This window comes from Odocoileus virginianus, chromosome 17 (assembly GCF_023699985.2).
Source record: "Odocoileus virginianus isolate 20LAN1187 ecotype Illinois chromosome 17, Ovbor_1.2, whole genome shotgun sequence".
Lineage (NCBI taxonomy): Eukaryota > Metazoa > Chordata > Mammalia > Artiodactyla > Cervidae > Odocoileus > Odocoileus virginianus.
In genome coordinates this window covers 16,850,474-16,863,962 of record NC_069690.1, presented here as the reverse complement: position 1 = coordinate 16,863,962, position 13,489 = coordinate 16,850,474, and the positions used below count along the sequence as shown (strand labels likewise).

Genomic DNA, 13,489 nt, shown 5'->3' with positions numbered 1-13,489 from the left:
AGCTATCTGACCTTGAGCGAGGAACTTCTCCCGCTTCTGTTTTGTAAAAGAAATGAGGTCAAGACTAGCGACTCTGCCACTCAGATTCTGGGTCCAAAGCTTATCCTGGCCAGTGTTGCCCGAGAAGGGTGGGCGAGACTCCCGGGCGATGCGCTGCTGCGCACTGCACAGTTGGGGCGCGTGGCAGGACGGAGAGCGTCCGCGTTTCGAAACCGCTTGTCCCTCGCGGCGCCCCGTCCTCCCCGCCGCCGCGGCGGAGCCGGAGAAGGCGGAGCCGGCGCCTTCCCCGCTCTCGAGTGGGGAAGCTGCTGAGGAGGCGGCGCGGCGGGCCCAGGCTCGGGAGGGGCGGCGGGGGGAGGCTGGCAGGCGGCGCCGGCGGCGCGGGGAGAGCGGCGCGGCGGGCTGGGCGCTCGCGGCGAGAGGAGTCCGCTCCATGCCTGCGGGCCGAGGCCGGCCCCAGCGAGCCGCCGACATGAAGAAAGACGTGCGGATCCTGCTGGTGGGAGAACGTGAGTCCGCGCGCGCCGGGGTGCTGGCCGCGGCCGCCGCAACCCTTGCCGCCCCGCTGCCTTTCCGCGCCCCCGGGCCTCCCAGCTCCTCGGCTCTTCTCTTTCGGCTGCGGCCCTCGACCTCCCGCCTCTCCCGGGCCCTCCTGAGACCTCTCTCCCTGGTCCCCCCGTGGTGTTCCACCCCCCAGCCGCGAATCCATTAGCCCCTGACGGCCCGGCCTCCTTCATCCGAAGGACCTCGCCTCCTTTCCCATTTGGAATCGTTTCCTCCCGGGCCTCCCGGTTTCCGAGGCCGCCTCCTCTCAAGCCCTCTCGTCTTCCATGGAGATTCCCCCGTCCCCACCAGGCAGGTGCTGGAACAGGCAGGCAGACCGGCGGCCAGTTGGAATGGCGTGAACCGGCTATCCCAGGGAAGCCAGGGGGAGGGCTGCAGGACTGGGCGACTTGTGGGCAAGGTCAGGTGTCTCTGCCTGATTTTGCACTCGCGGACTCCCTCCTTCTAGACATTGTAAGACGCAGAACATTTTTAAAAACGATCTTTGCTCTTTGCATTGGAATCACTGGGTATTTTCCTCAAAAACGTACTCTCAAGTTCAAGTTATGCAAGTGTTCAATGAATGCTTATCTGAGTAGGGTCCGTCTGTTGAGAGAATTATTGTAACCCTGAAGTCTAGTTGCCCTCATCTTTTAAAACATTGTAATAGAATACAATAGAATCAAACTTGGTAGTTAATTTTAAAATATCGGGCACACGTGAGACCCAAATAGACCAACATACATGTGACACCCTGCCCCCACCCTCAACCCTGAGATTCATAGATTTCACTTTTGAAGATTTAGTAAAGGAAGCATGTCTGTTCACTGACTTGGGAACAGAACAGCAGGGACTGCTTGATATCTGTTATGCAAAGTACATGACTCAATTGGTAGGACTCAAATAAGAAAGAGGGCTGGGGAGGACTGGATTGTTTGTTTTGAAGTACATCTGGTAATGCTCTGGTTTTCCCAGGTGTCTCAGTGGTAAAGAATCCACCTGCCAAGTAGGAGACACAGGTTCAATCCCTAGGTCAGAAAGATCCCTTGGAGAAGGAAATGGCAACCCACTCCAGTATTCTTGCCTGGGAAAGCCCATGAACAGAGGAGCCTAGCAGGCTATAGTCCATGGGATCACAAAGAGTCAGACACAACAGTGAAAAAACAAGTTAAGGCTCTACCACTGCTTGCTTTGAAGCTTTCTTTTCTAAGCTCCCGTTCCATTCTAGACTAGCTCCTCCAGGTCACTGTGATGCTCTCCAAGGAAGAAAACTGACATACTTTTTACTCTTTTCTGTAGTGTTCTTTGCTGTTCATTGAAATCCTTGTTCACCTGCTATTGAATCAATAGAAATTTTCCTTTAGAATCAAAATTTAGAAGTAATCTTAGCCAGACACGGTTTACTTTTTGGTTTGCAGCTGTGAATTTTAGTTTTAATTTAAACCACATATGTATCTCAGTCTGTGTTTTGCATGGACTTCCTTGACAAAGTTCAGGAAGATGATTCATGTTGATGCATTTGGAGTACGGTAGGGAGAGTGAAAAAGTTGGCTTAAAGCTCAACATTCAGAAAACTAAGATCATGGCATCTGGTCCCATCACTTCATGGGAAATAGTTGGGAAACAGTGGAAACAGTGTCAGACTTTATTTTTCTGGGCTCCAGAATCACTGCAGATGGTGATTGCATCCATGAAATTAAAAGACGCTTATTCCTTGGAAGGAAAGTTATGACCAACCTAGACAGCACATTAAAAAGCAGAGACATTACTTTGCCAACAAAGGTCTGTCTAGTCAAGGCTATAGTTTTTCCAGTGGTCGTGTATGGATGTGAGAATTGGACTGTGAAGAAAGCTCAGTGCCGAAGAATTGATGCTTTTGAACTGTGGTGTTGGAGAACACTCTTGAAAGTCCCTTGGACTGCAAGGAGATCCAGCCAGTCCATCGTAAAGGAGATCAGTCCTGAGTGTTCATTGGAAGGATTGATGCTGAAGCTGAAGCTCCAATACTTTGGCCACCTCATGCGAAGAGTTGACTCATTGGAAAAGACCCTGTTGCTGGGAGGGATTGGGGGCAGGAGGAGGAGGGGACGACAGAGGATGAGATGGCTGGATGGAATCACCGACTCGATGGGCATGAGTTTGAGTAAACTTGTGATGGACAAGGAGGCCTGGCATGCTGCGATTCATGGGGTCCCAAAGATTCAGACACGACTGAGCGACTGAACTGAACTGAACTGAGGGAAAGTAGTGAGTAGATGATGGGCTGAAAAAAACTGCTGCTTGAAAGACAATTTTTTTTTTTAAAGCAGAAATTCTCTCTTTTGGTTTTAGTATTGAATTTAGCAATTACATGTAATCCTTAGTCTGTAAGGTATCTAAATGGAAATGCTATACATATGTAAGATACATAGTCAGCCTTAGGATATTTAAGATGTTGACAGTATTATTTATGGCAGTGGTTTAGTTGCTAAGTTGTGTCGGACTTTTGCAACCCCATGGGCTGTAACCCGCCAGGCTCTTCTATCCATGGGATTTCCCAGGCAAGAATAAAGCCTTCATTTCTGAGGAAGACATTTTTCTTAAAGAGAATAGTACCAAAAGCTTTAGGCCAGATACCATATATACATGATTTTTTCCCACATTTAAGAATACTAGAAAGAGTTATACTTGTTGGAAATAACGTAATTTTAGTTAGTTACATTAAAGGCTTGTATCCTGGGGGGAAATTATTGAAACATTACTTTTTGAGATTTAATGTATCTTAACAGCTGCTTAACCTAGCTGTAAATGCTAGATAAACAGAGTGACTAAGACTGTTTTGTTTTTTGGCCCCGCTGTGCAGCATGTGGGATCTTAGTTCTCCGATCAGGGATCAAACCCATGCTCCCTGCATTGGAAGCATGGTGTCTTAGCCACTGGACCACCAGGGAAGTCCCAGGACTGTTTTAATACTGGTCTGATACACAGATTTATCAGAAATAATAATTCTGTTGTATTTTTAAGATGGTTCAGTTCAGTCGCTCAGTTGTGTCCAACTCTTTGTGACCCCATGGACTATAGCAGTCCAGGCTTCCCAGTCCATCACCAGCTTCCAAAGTTTGCTCAAACTCATGTCCATTGAGTCAGTGATTCCGTCCAGCCATCTCATCCTTTGTTGTCTCCTTCTCCTGCCTTCAATCTTACCCAGCATCAGGGTCTTTTCCAGTGAGTCAGTTCTTCGCATCAGGTGGCCAAAGTATTGTATTTAAGATGGTTAACTAAGGAAAATAGGAAAAGAAAAAGGAACATTGTCGCTCTGGTTATTGTTTCTCTATCACTTGAGTACATTTTATTGCCGTTAGTGTCAGTCCCTGCACACAGCAGCAGTGTCATTCACTGAGGCTCCCAGATACTTGTGAGTGGTTTCAGCATTCCGTTGGCTTAACCTGTACTGTACTCTGGAGGTGAAATGAATCTTTTCTTGGCCCATCCAGAATTTGTATTCTGAGCCAACAAGGTTGGCTAACTAGTTGCTTAATGCCTATTGACTGCTTAGATCAGAAAAGCTAGGCTGTCTATAAATATTAAAGTGTTTATTTGCAAAGAAAGCCGAAGTATTTTTAAGTATCTTCTTTACCTTAATTATTGAGCATATTGAATACTGTTCAGGCCAAATTAAAAGTCAAATACCATTCTTTAAACAACCTTTAAAAATGCAACCACACAAAGCTTAGTTTTTCAGGTTATGACTTTTCATAATCAATTTCATTGGCCAGAATTTGCATTTAGCTAGATTTGCGTTAGTATGCTTAACAAATGTTCTTATTATAGTATGAGGAATGAGCCTTATTAACCTTTTATCCAAATCATGTATCTACATAAAATGTACACGGGATAGTCTTAGTTTTAGTGGTCTTGTTTTAGATTAAACTGAGATATGTTGGTCTTCTGGTCAAATTAATTAAGAAAGTGGAACTGTTGTCCTCTTTTTAAATAAATTTGGTAGCTCTTTTTTTGTCTAACTGCTTAGTTTATCATCAAAACCTCTGCCAAACTAGCTCAAGCTTTGGTTGGCTCTGGCCTAGGCTTTTGTAACATCTCCTTAACTGGTGTCCCTGCTTCTAATTTCGTCCATTCTCCATGTAGCAGACAAGAGTCATCTTTAAAAAATATCTCAGATCCTGTTGCCCAGGTTAAAAACTCTCTGATGACCCCTACTTCGCTTGGAATAAAGGCCAGCGCACTCCTTAAAGCAGGCCTGACGAAGTCCTTCATGGCCCGGCGCTTGCTTTGCTCTTGTCCACTCTCTCCTTGGTTTGCTTTCTCCACAGGAGGGCTCTGACCCAGGCCCTATCCCTCCTCCCTTGCAGAAGTGTTCACTTTTTGTTGTTGCTGTTGTTGTTTGGCCTGGAAGGTAAGCTTCATAAAGACTGTGGATTTGTCTTCTTTATTGCCATTTCCCTGGGGCCTAGAATAGGCCTGGCACAAAGTCGGCACTCAAATAGTTGTTGAAAGAATGAAAGAGTTCAAGCTAGTTTATTTAGACTTTGATTCCTAAACCACTCCTCTTAGTCATAAAAATGTGATCATTCTCCTTTCTTTCTTTTTTTCATTCTCCTTTCTTAAAATCAGATCTGCTGTGGTCATTGTCAGGATGTGAAGGGGCAGCATTCATCCAGTCTCTCGTTCCGTGTTCTCCGCTTGTTTTGTCGGGGGGGTTCCTGTGTCCTGGCAGCGCCGTGTCTGGCTCATGTCTTGGCTGCCAGGAGCTGTGGTCCTTGCCAGAAGAGGTCAGCCTCTCCTTGAAGCCGCAGAGGCCGTCTCGAGGTTCGAAGGTGCTGGAGAGAGAGTCTCTAGGTTTAAGAGTCAAGGAGACTCCAGGAGTAAGCTAGGATTTATTTTAGAGAGAGACTCTCAGTGATCCTTTTTAAAGCCATGTTGCTCTCCATTCTGTTCGTTGTTAGAATGACATTTAAAGATTAAACTGCTCCAGTTTCAGTTACACTGTGTCTGGGTGATAGATGCTCAACACAGCATGGTACCTACTATCACCTGGGTGATTGGTCACAGGAAATCCAGTCTACTAGGTTGGTGCAAATGTAATTGGGGTTTCGGACAGTGAATTTTAAATCATTATAGCTAGGCTCAACCACATCTTCATTAATCAAAATAGGAACCATTACAATCAACACATTTCTGCCAATGAGAAATAAGCTGATTTATTCCTGAAGCATAAAAATCCATGCTTCGGGAGTCAACAAACTCTTGGAAAGCATCTTCTGCCTCGAGCTGCTTGTGAAAGTGTTTTCCCTGCAAAAAGTTGTCAAGATGCTTGAAAAAGAGGTAGTAGGTTGGCGGGAGGTCAGGTGAATGTGGTGGATAAGGCAAAACTTCGTAGCCCAGTTTGTTCAACTTTTAAAGTATTGGTTGTGCGACCTGCAGTCAGGTGTCGTCATGAAGAATTGGGCCCTTTCAGTTGACCAGTGCCGGCTGCAGGTATTGCCATTTTCGGTGCATCTCATTGGTTTGCCGGGCATACTTCTCCATTGTAATGGTTTTCCTGGGATCCAGAAAGCTGTAGAAAATCGATCAGATGGGCAGCTGACCACCAAACAGTGACTGTGACCTTTTTTTGGTGCAACTTTGGCTTTGTGGAGTGCTCTGGAGCTGCTTCTTGGCCCAGCCACTGAGCTGGTCGTCGCAGGTTGTTGTATACAATCCACTTTTTGTTGCCTGTCACAGTCTGATTAAGAAACGGTTTGTTGTTGTGTAGAATAAGAGAAGACAACACTTCAAAACGACAGTTTTTTTGATTTGTGGTCAGCTCATGGGGTACCCACTTACTGAGTTGTTTCACCTTTCCAATTTGCTTCAAATGCAGAGTGACCATAGGTCCACGTTGAGCCCTTCAGCAGCTTCCCACGTAGTTGTAAAAGGATCAGTTTCGACGATGCCCTCAGTGGGTTGTTGTCAGCTTCTGATGGCTGGCCGCTGCGCTCATCTGCAAGGCTCTCATTGCTTTTGCAAATCGTCTTGAACCACCATTGCGCTGTATGTTCGTTAGCAGCTTCTGGGCCAAATGTGTTGATGTTGTGAGTTGTCTCCGCTGTTTTACAACCCATTTTGAACTTGAATAAGAAAATTGCTTTTTGTCTAACATTATTTCCCTAGTCTAAAATGAATATAAAATAGACAGCAAGTAATAAGTCATTAACAAAAACTCATAAAGTGAGAAATGTGCATTAAAATGGTATATAACATAACCACATTTAAGAATATATTCCAGTATCAAATGGCAGAAGTCTACAGTGCAAAACCACAATTGCTTTTGCACCAACCTAAGACATAGTCTGTTTTGTTTATATAGAGAGCTCTTCTCTGTCCTCCTTATACACGTGCCGAGACTTGTTTTCTGCTGTCTCTTCTGGTGCCAGTTGGGCACTAGTGTTGATGGAGTTTGAAGGAGAAGGATAGACCACAGCATTTGTCCTTCTGCGGCTGACATCGTCTGCATATGGTTGATGAAATTTTCTTTGGGAACAGTGCTCAGCTATTTCCCCAAATGCTAAAGTTTTGCAGTTTAAAATACAACATTGTCACTCTCCTCTTCCCTTTGTATTCTAATTACAATAACTTAGGAAGAACCAACAAGGCTTCTTAATAAAGAAGCAGATAAAAATGAGTAGATCCCTTTGCTGCTTGAAGCATGGGGTGTTTGTTATCAAGAAAAATTTGCCGAAATGGCTGGTAGGATGGTAATTGGAACCAGAGAATGTTATTTCCGCTTCATGAATATTAAGAATTTGCTGTCATTTAGAACTGGATGTTCAAAAGATCTGATGAAAAGACAAAGAAATTTTTAGCCTGGATAAATCTAGATAATTTACTCTATAGTGATGAATTATGCTTCCCATGGATGACCTACTTAGAAGCATGGAGCTTCAGACTGAACTGTAGCATATTGTTGTATTGAACTGAATCAGAAGGCCTTCTGTCCTTGGAAATAACTGTGGCCATGCTTGTAATTTTCGTAGACCAGTTTAATATTTGTCAGGCAAAATAGAGGAAGTGGAGACCATCAGATAGCTGGCTAACAAAGGATAATTTTTTTGTCCTCCATATCAATACTTATATTGTATATAATTATTAAATTTAATTATGGTTATTGTTATAAAATTGTACTATATAAAATATAATATATATTGTATTTATATTAAACATAAATTTTAATTGATACAATAACTAGAGAAGAACTTGGGATATTATTCCTTTATGGAAATAATTTTTATGTTTTGGAGTAGTTAAAATTACATAGTGCTTATACTCATCTGACATTGTCATAGGGACTTTGTGTTTTTTTGGCCTTGACCAGGGATTGAACCGGGACCCTTCAGTGAAAGCATGGAGTCCTAACCACCGGACCCCCCAGGGAATTCCCATAAGGGATTTTTTTGATCATAGGCTTGTTTAAATAGCTTTAAATTTCTAATATTCTAAAATATTTTTCCTTATCTTCAAGGCATTCATTTATTTCTCAATTAAAATTAGCTTGAAAGTGGCCTATTTTAACTTTAAACCTGCTGCATTATTATTTCTTTGGTAGTCTCACTCAAGGTTAGGTGGGTAGACCTTAAGAGAAGCAAAGCAGCCCTAGTTTAGAGTCTCCAAAGCATTTTGAAACTAAATCATATCTGTGTAACCCTTCATTAGTTAAAGCAGCTATCATCTCACTGCTCCTCCAAATGGAAACCCAGAATGGTACTAGTGAGAACATGCCTGCTTATTTTCTTCCCAATTCACTGTACTCTGTCTCTCTCCTGCTGTTATTTTGAACTTGTTTTTAAAAAGGAAATCACTCTTGGATTTTTATGTGGAAGAGATTCATGTTCTTTGATTTTTTTTAAAGGTCTTCTGTTAGACAGTCACTTCAGAAACGAGATAGGATTGTTTTACTGTAGTGAGTGCTATGCTGCCTCAGATTCCTCAACAGGTGAGGCAGAATACGAATGAGCAAAGAGAATGTCACAGTCCGAAAGGTAGTATCGACACAAATTTATTCCTGCTTTTCGGTGGCGGACATTTATCCCTACTCTTTGGTACTGCTCTCCTGAGTCTGTGTGATCAGGCATAAGTAAAGTTTTTAAACTGTCGCTGTCCTTCCACGGCCGCTTGTCCCCCAGCTGTCTGCTCTCCTGCCTCTGAGGCCTGCCCTGTTGGAACAGACACGGGGGCGAGAGCCAGAACGGCCCTGAAGAGCTGAGTGTGAAAAATTCTGGTTTTCTTCAAAACAGTGATCTTTCTCTTCTGAAAATATCACTGGAAATACAAAGGGTCCTTGGGGAAAGCAGAAAGGGACTATGACTAAAAAAGGGTTGTTCTAAGAAGAACGATGAGAATGGATGCACTTTAAAGGTTACGGTTGAGGGGAACTTCAAAGGTACCACGGAACACCTGTTGAAGACCTGCATTTTGCTAAGGGAACCTGAGTGATGGTGATTAAGGAAAAACAAGCCCTTAGCTGTGTTAGAAACTACTAGGCATTTTGATATTGTTAATTGACATAATTTTGAACATTTTGTGTAACATTTTGAGTTGAAGATTCAAGGGTAGGTTTCTTCTGAAACTGGTGAGGGCCTTAGAATGGTAGGATACAAATAAAATTTTTTTAAGATAATGAGTTGGCCAAAAAAGTTCGTTCGGGTTTTTCTGTACAATCTTATGGGAAAATCCAAACGAACTTTTTGGCCAACCCAATAATTCTAAAAAGGGGATTATGAGAAGAATCAGGACATCAAAGTAGGCAGACTTCTCAAGACCCAAGAGTGGGACTTGTTTTCATGACCAAGGAGCATCTGAGTTATTGTGGATCTGATTCATTTTTTTTCCCATTCCTAACATAGTAGATCAAGGATAACATTACAGACCTGTATGGCTGACCTTTGAGCAGCGTGGGTTGGAACTGTGCAAATCCACTTATCTGAGGATCTTTTTCAATAGTAAATACTACAGTACTCCACAATCCACAGCTGGTTGAATCCAGGGATGAGGATACAGAAGGATTGCTGATACAGAAGGTCGACTCTAAGTTATAGGATTTTCATCTGTGCATGTGTCAGCGTCCCTCACCCCCGGTTGTTCAAGGGTCAGCTGTCTATGATACCTAGGAGAGTTCTTCAGAATGGAAGAGTTTCTGGGGATCTCTGTGCTGGCATAGTTGTGGGGTTTAGGAGACCAGGAAAAAAGCAGGCATCTCTCTTGGGGCCAGAGAGGGCCCGGAGTTCAAAGGTCACGGGTATTGTACAGGCATTGGATCTTCTAAAAGGTTTGGTAAATATCTGGAGTAAGAAGAGGGTGGCTTGGCTCATTTTAAGATAACCTTTTGTTGTTGTTCAGTCGCTAAGTCATGTCCAGTTGACCTTTGAACAATACAGGGGTTAGGGGCACCAACCCTCTGTGCAGCTGAAAATCTGCATGTAACCAGCCCTCTGTTTGCTGTGTTCCTCTGAGTTTCATCCCAAGTCGAAAATCTGCAGATTGTGTAGTACTGTGGTATTTGCTATTGAAAAAATGTCTATCAAGGTGGACCTGCACAGGTCATACCTGTGTTGTTCAAGCCTCAGCTCGATTTTATCTCCATCGTGAATAATCATGTGGAATTAGGTTGGATACTATAAATGTAGAGATGAGTACTAACTTGAGCTGGCTGAAGGTTTGGAGTTGCTGAAACCCTAAACAAGGTCGTGATGAAAGGAGTCATTTAAGTTATGAAATGCTGAATGTAAGTCATCAAGTACTAGAAATTCTTGGACCCGATATTGGCTTCATGAGTCCCTCTGTATTCTTACAGATAGATGCATGTTTTTGTCAGATCACTGTCCCATACACAGTTAAAACATAACAGATACAATTTGGGGATCTGTCTGCCATTTCGAGGGTACTGCCAGGTAAGTTACCTTTAATGTAACATGCACTTTTGTCTGTTACAGGCCTGTTTTCTAGCTGTGCTACATACTGATTTAGATAAATCATAAAATATAAACATTAATAGCATCTAATCCATTTTTTTTTTTTTCCTGATGGGAAAATGGAGGCCCAGAGAGAGTCAGTGACAGCTCAGGGTCATCTGTTAACGGCAAAACTGGTTCCAAAATCCTGCTCCAGCGCTTGCTTAACTCCTTTAATTCAAACTCCTCCTCAACACAACTGCTACCGATTTGTGTATTTGATGTGTGCCAGGTATTGTCCCAAGCATTATGCATCTGTCATCTTAATCCTTTTACCACTTCTGTAAAGCTGTTCAGTATTCTATTTTATAGATGAACAAAGTGAGGCTTCGTGACTCGCCTGAGGAAACACAGTTTATAAGCTCTGACACCGAGATTGCAGTCCAATTCTGTCTCATTCCGAAGCCTGTATTCTTTTTTTCTTTTTTTGGTGAAATGTTTGTATAAAATGTAAAAAGATTCATGTAACAAATACCCATCACCTGGCTTAATAAATAAAACATTACCAATCAGTCGAAGCCCCCTCCTCGTTGTATTTCCCTCAACGGTAACCAACCACTTTCTTGAAATTCACATATGTGCTCTTAGCCACTACGCTCCATTTTACTAAGTGCATTTGCTAGGAGCTACAGATTGACCAGTGAGCAAGTAAAACATGTTCTCTGCCTTTGTGGAGTTTCTTGTGGGTGATAGTGCAATACTTGTTTCTTAGTCTTTTTGGAGATACTCATTAGCAGGTAGGACACGTCAGGTTTTTGCCGAGGAGGTCTGGGAGACCCTTCAGGAGACCACGGGTGATGTGCTGGAAGGTTGTTTAGATGTCTTTACTGATTTTTTTTTTCCTTCTAGGGAGCTGCTTTTTATGAGCTTTTTGATTTCCTGCTACATTGAGAGAGACTTCTGGGAGGAGAAAATATTCACTTCTCTTCCTGCTCTTCCTTATCTCCCCTTCCCTTTTTAAAACAGAATGGTTGAACATAGCACTCGATCCATACTTATTTTATGGCAGTTTATCTGTTGTTTTATACATTTTCCATATTATCCCCCAGAGTATCTAAGACTAAACTTTCTTAGAAGACAACTAGGTAAATACCTATCAAATAAACTGGTTAGGAGTCTGCAGAAGAAAGATGGATCATTAGAAGCATAATACTCTGTGTTCTTCTAGTGTTTTTCCTAGTTTGGTTCAGGCAGGGCACAGCTATGCCTGAGGGAAACTTGTACTCTTGGACAGAAATTCTGTTAACAGTGTTTCTCAGTTTTTTGAGCCATCCTTTCTTTTTAGAAATACAAAACCATCATGCTGTCTACATTCTGACAATTTTCTGAAACTACCTGGGTGTCCTGTAGTTGAATTCAATTTTGACCCTGACTACCCTGGATTAGCCTCAGATGCTACAAATTAAGAGGCAACATCCCCAACAAGGTCACCTTTACTTTTTAGTTTCCACCTGCAAGTGGGTTCCCCAGACTATCCACACTTCTTTCTGGCTGACTACAATTAGGGGCTTCCCACAACCCCTTGGGTTCGGTAATTCACTAGAAAGACACACAGAACTCAGGACAGTGCAGTGCTTAAGATTATGCAGATGAACAGCCAGATGAAGAGGTACCTGGGAGAAGGTCTGGAAGGGTCCTGAGCTCAGGAACTTCTGTCTGTTCCTGTGGAGTCAGGGTGTGCCACCTTTATGGTTCATTGATGTGTTCACCAGCCAGGAAGATCCCCGGAGCTTTGACATGTCCAGAGTTTTCATACAGGACTTCAATAGGTAGCCCCTTCATTGAACTCAGTCTCTAGCACCCCACCCCCACTTCCCCAGAAGTTTGGGGTGGGACTGAAAGTTCCAACCCCCTAATCACATGGTGGTTTTTTCTGGCGGCTGACCCGTATGCTGAAAGCTGTCTAGGCCCTCCCTTCCCCTTTAATAAGTCACCTCATTAGGACAAGCTGAAGCATGGTTGAAAGAGACTATAACAAAGGACACTCCTTTCACTCAGGAAATTCCAAGGGATTTTGAAGATGTGCCAGGAACTAGGCATAAAGACCTGATGTATTCTTTATTGTATCACATCCTCCTTTCCTAGTTGTGATTTGGGGATTTTGCTGGTGGGCCAGTGGTTAAGAACCGCCTGCCAGTGCAGGAGACGGGTTCGATCCCTGGTCTGGGAAGATTCCACAGGTTGTGGGGCAGCTAAGCCCGCGCACCACAATTACTGAGCCTGTGCTCTGGAACCTGGGAGCCACAACTGCTAAAGCCCGCCCTCCGCAACAGGAGAAGCCCCTGCAAAGAAGTCCACACAGCGCAACTAGAGAAAGCCCGCCTGCAGCAGTGAAGACCCAATGCAGCTGAAAATAAATGGATAAAAAATAGCTATTATTTCAACATTAATTATTTTTTTACTAAAAAGTTGAGCAAAGTAACTTTAGAATTTTTTTTTTTTTTGATTGCCTCAGCAGTTTCCTGCTATTCACAACTCTTCAGTTACTCTTAAGACAAGCTTTGAATGGGAGAGTTCCAGGAGCTCCGAAGGGTAGACCTGATTTCCCAAAAAGTAGTGCTGAAGCTACAGTAATACCACTGTGTTTGGGGCAAGGTGAAATTAAGTTATGTACCTCAGTCTGGTTGATGCGCTAGAGGTTCTGCTCTCCTTTACAGTATAAAATTAGAAAATTCCATTCAGTGTTTTCAAATATCTGGTTATTGTGTTAATGCAGACTCATAGATGTTAAGTGTGTATTAATATTTTCTATTCGTAACAGTCTGATATGAGTGAAATGGCTTAGGAGTAGTTCAGAGGAGGAGGGGAAGGCTTCAATAGCCCTAGGATGTCAGATCACACAAATTGTGAGGTAGAATTTGAGCTGTCCCTCAGTTCAGTTCAGTCGCTCAGTCGTGTCTGACTCTCTGCAACCCCATGGACTGCAGGACACGAGGCCTCCCTGTCCATCACCAACTCCCAAA

General features: G+C 43.3%; 1 protein-coding gene across 7 annotated transcripts in view; it reads left to right on the top strand.

The window, feature by feature from the left end:
• The first annotated feature begins 295 nt into the window (after positions 1 to 295).
• Positions 296 to 13,489, top strand: part of RHOT1 (ras homolog family member T1) — a 63,693-nt gene continuing 50,499 nt past the window's right edge. For 2 of the 7 annotated variants that reach the window (XM_020898536.2, XM_020898552.2), the window contains exon 1: positions 299 to 509. In XM_020898536.2, coding sequence (XP_020754195.2) covers positions 434 to 509 — 76 coding nt within the window. In that variant the 5' untranslated portion in view covers positions 299 to 433. Of the gene's footprint in view, positions 510 to 652; positions 856 to 13,489 lie in introns of those variants that run through there. The other 5 variants (XR_011492122.1, XM_020898523.2, XM_020898569.2 and 2 more) reach the window with 5 other exon arrangements.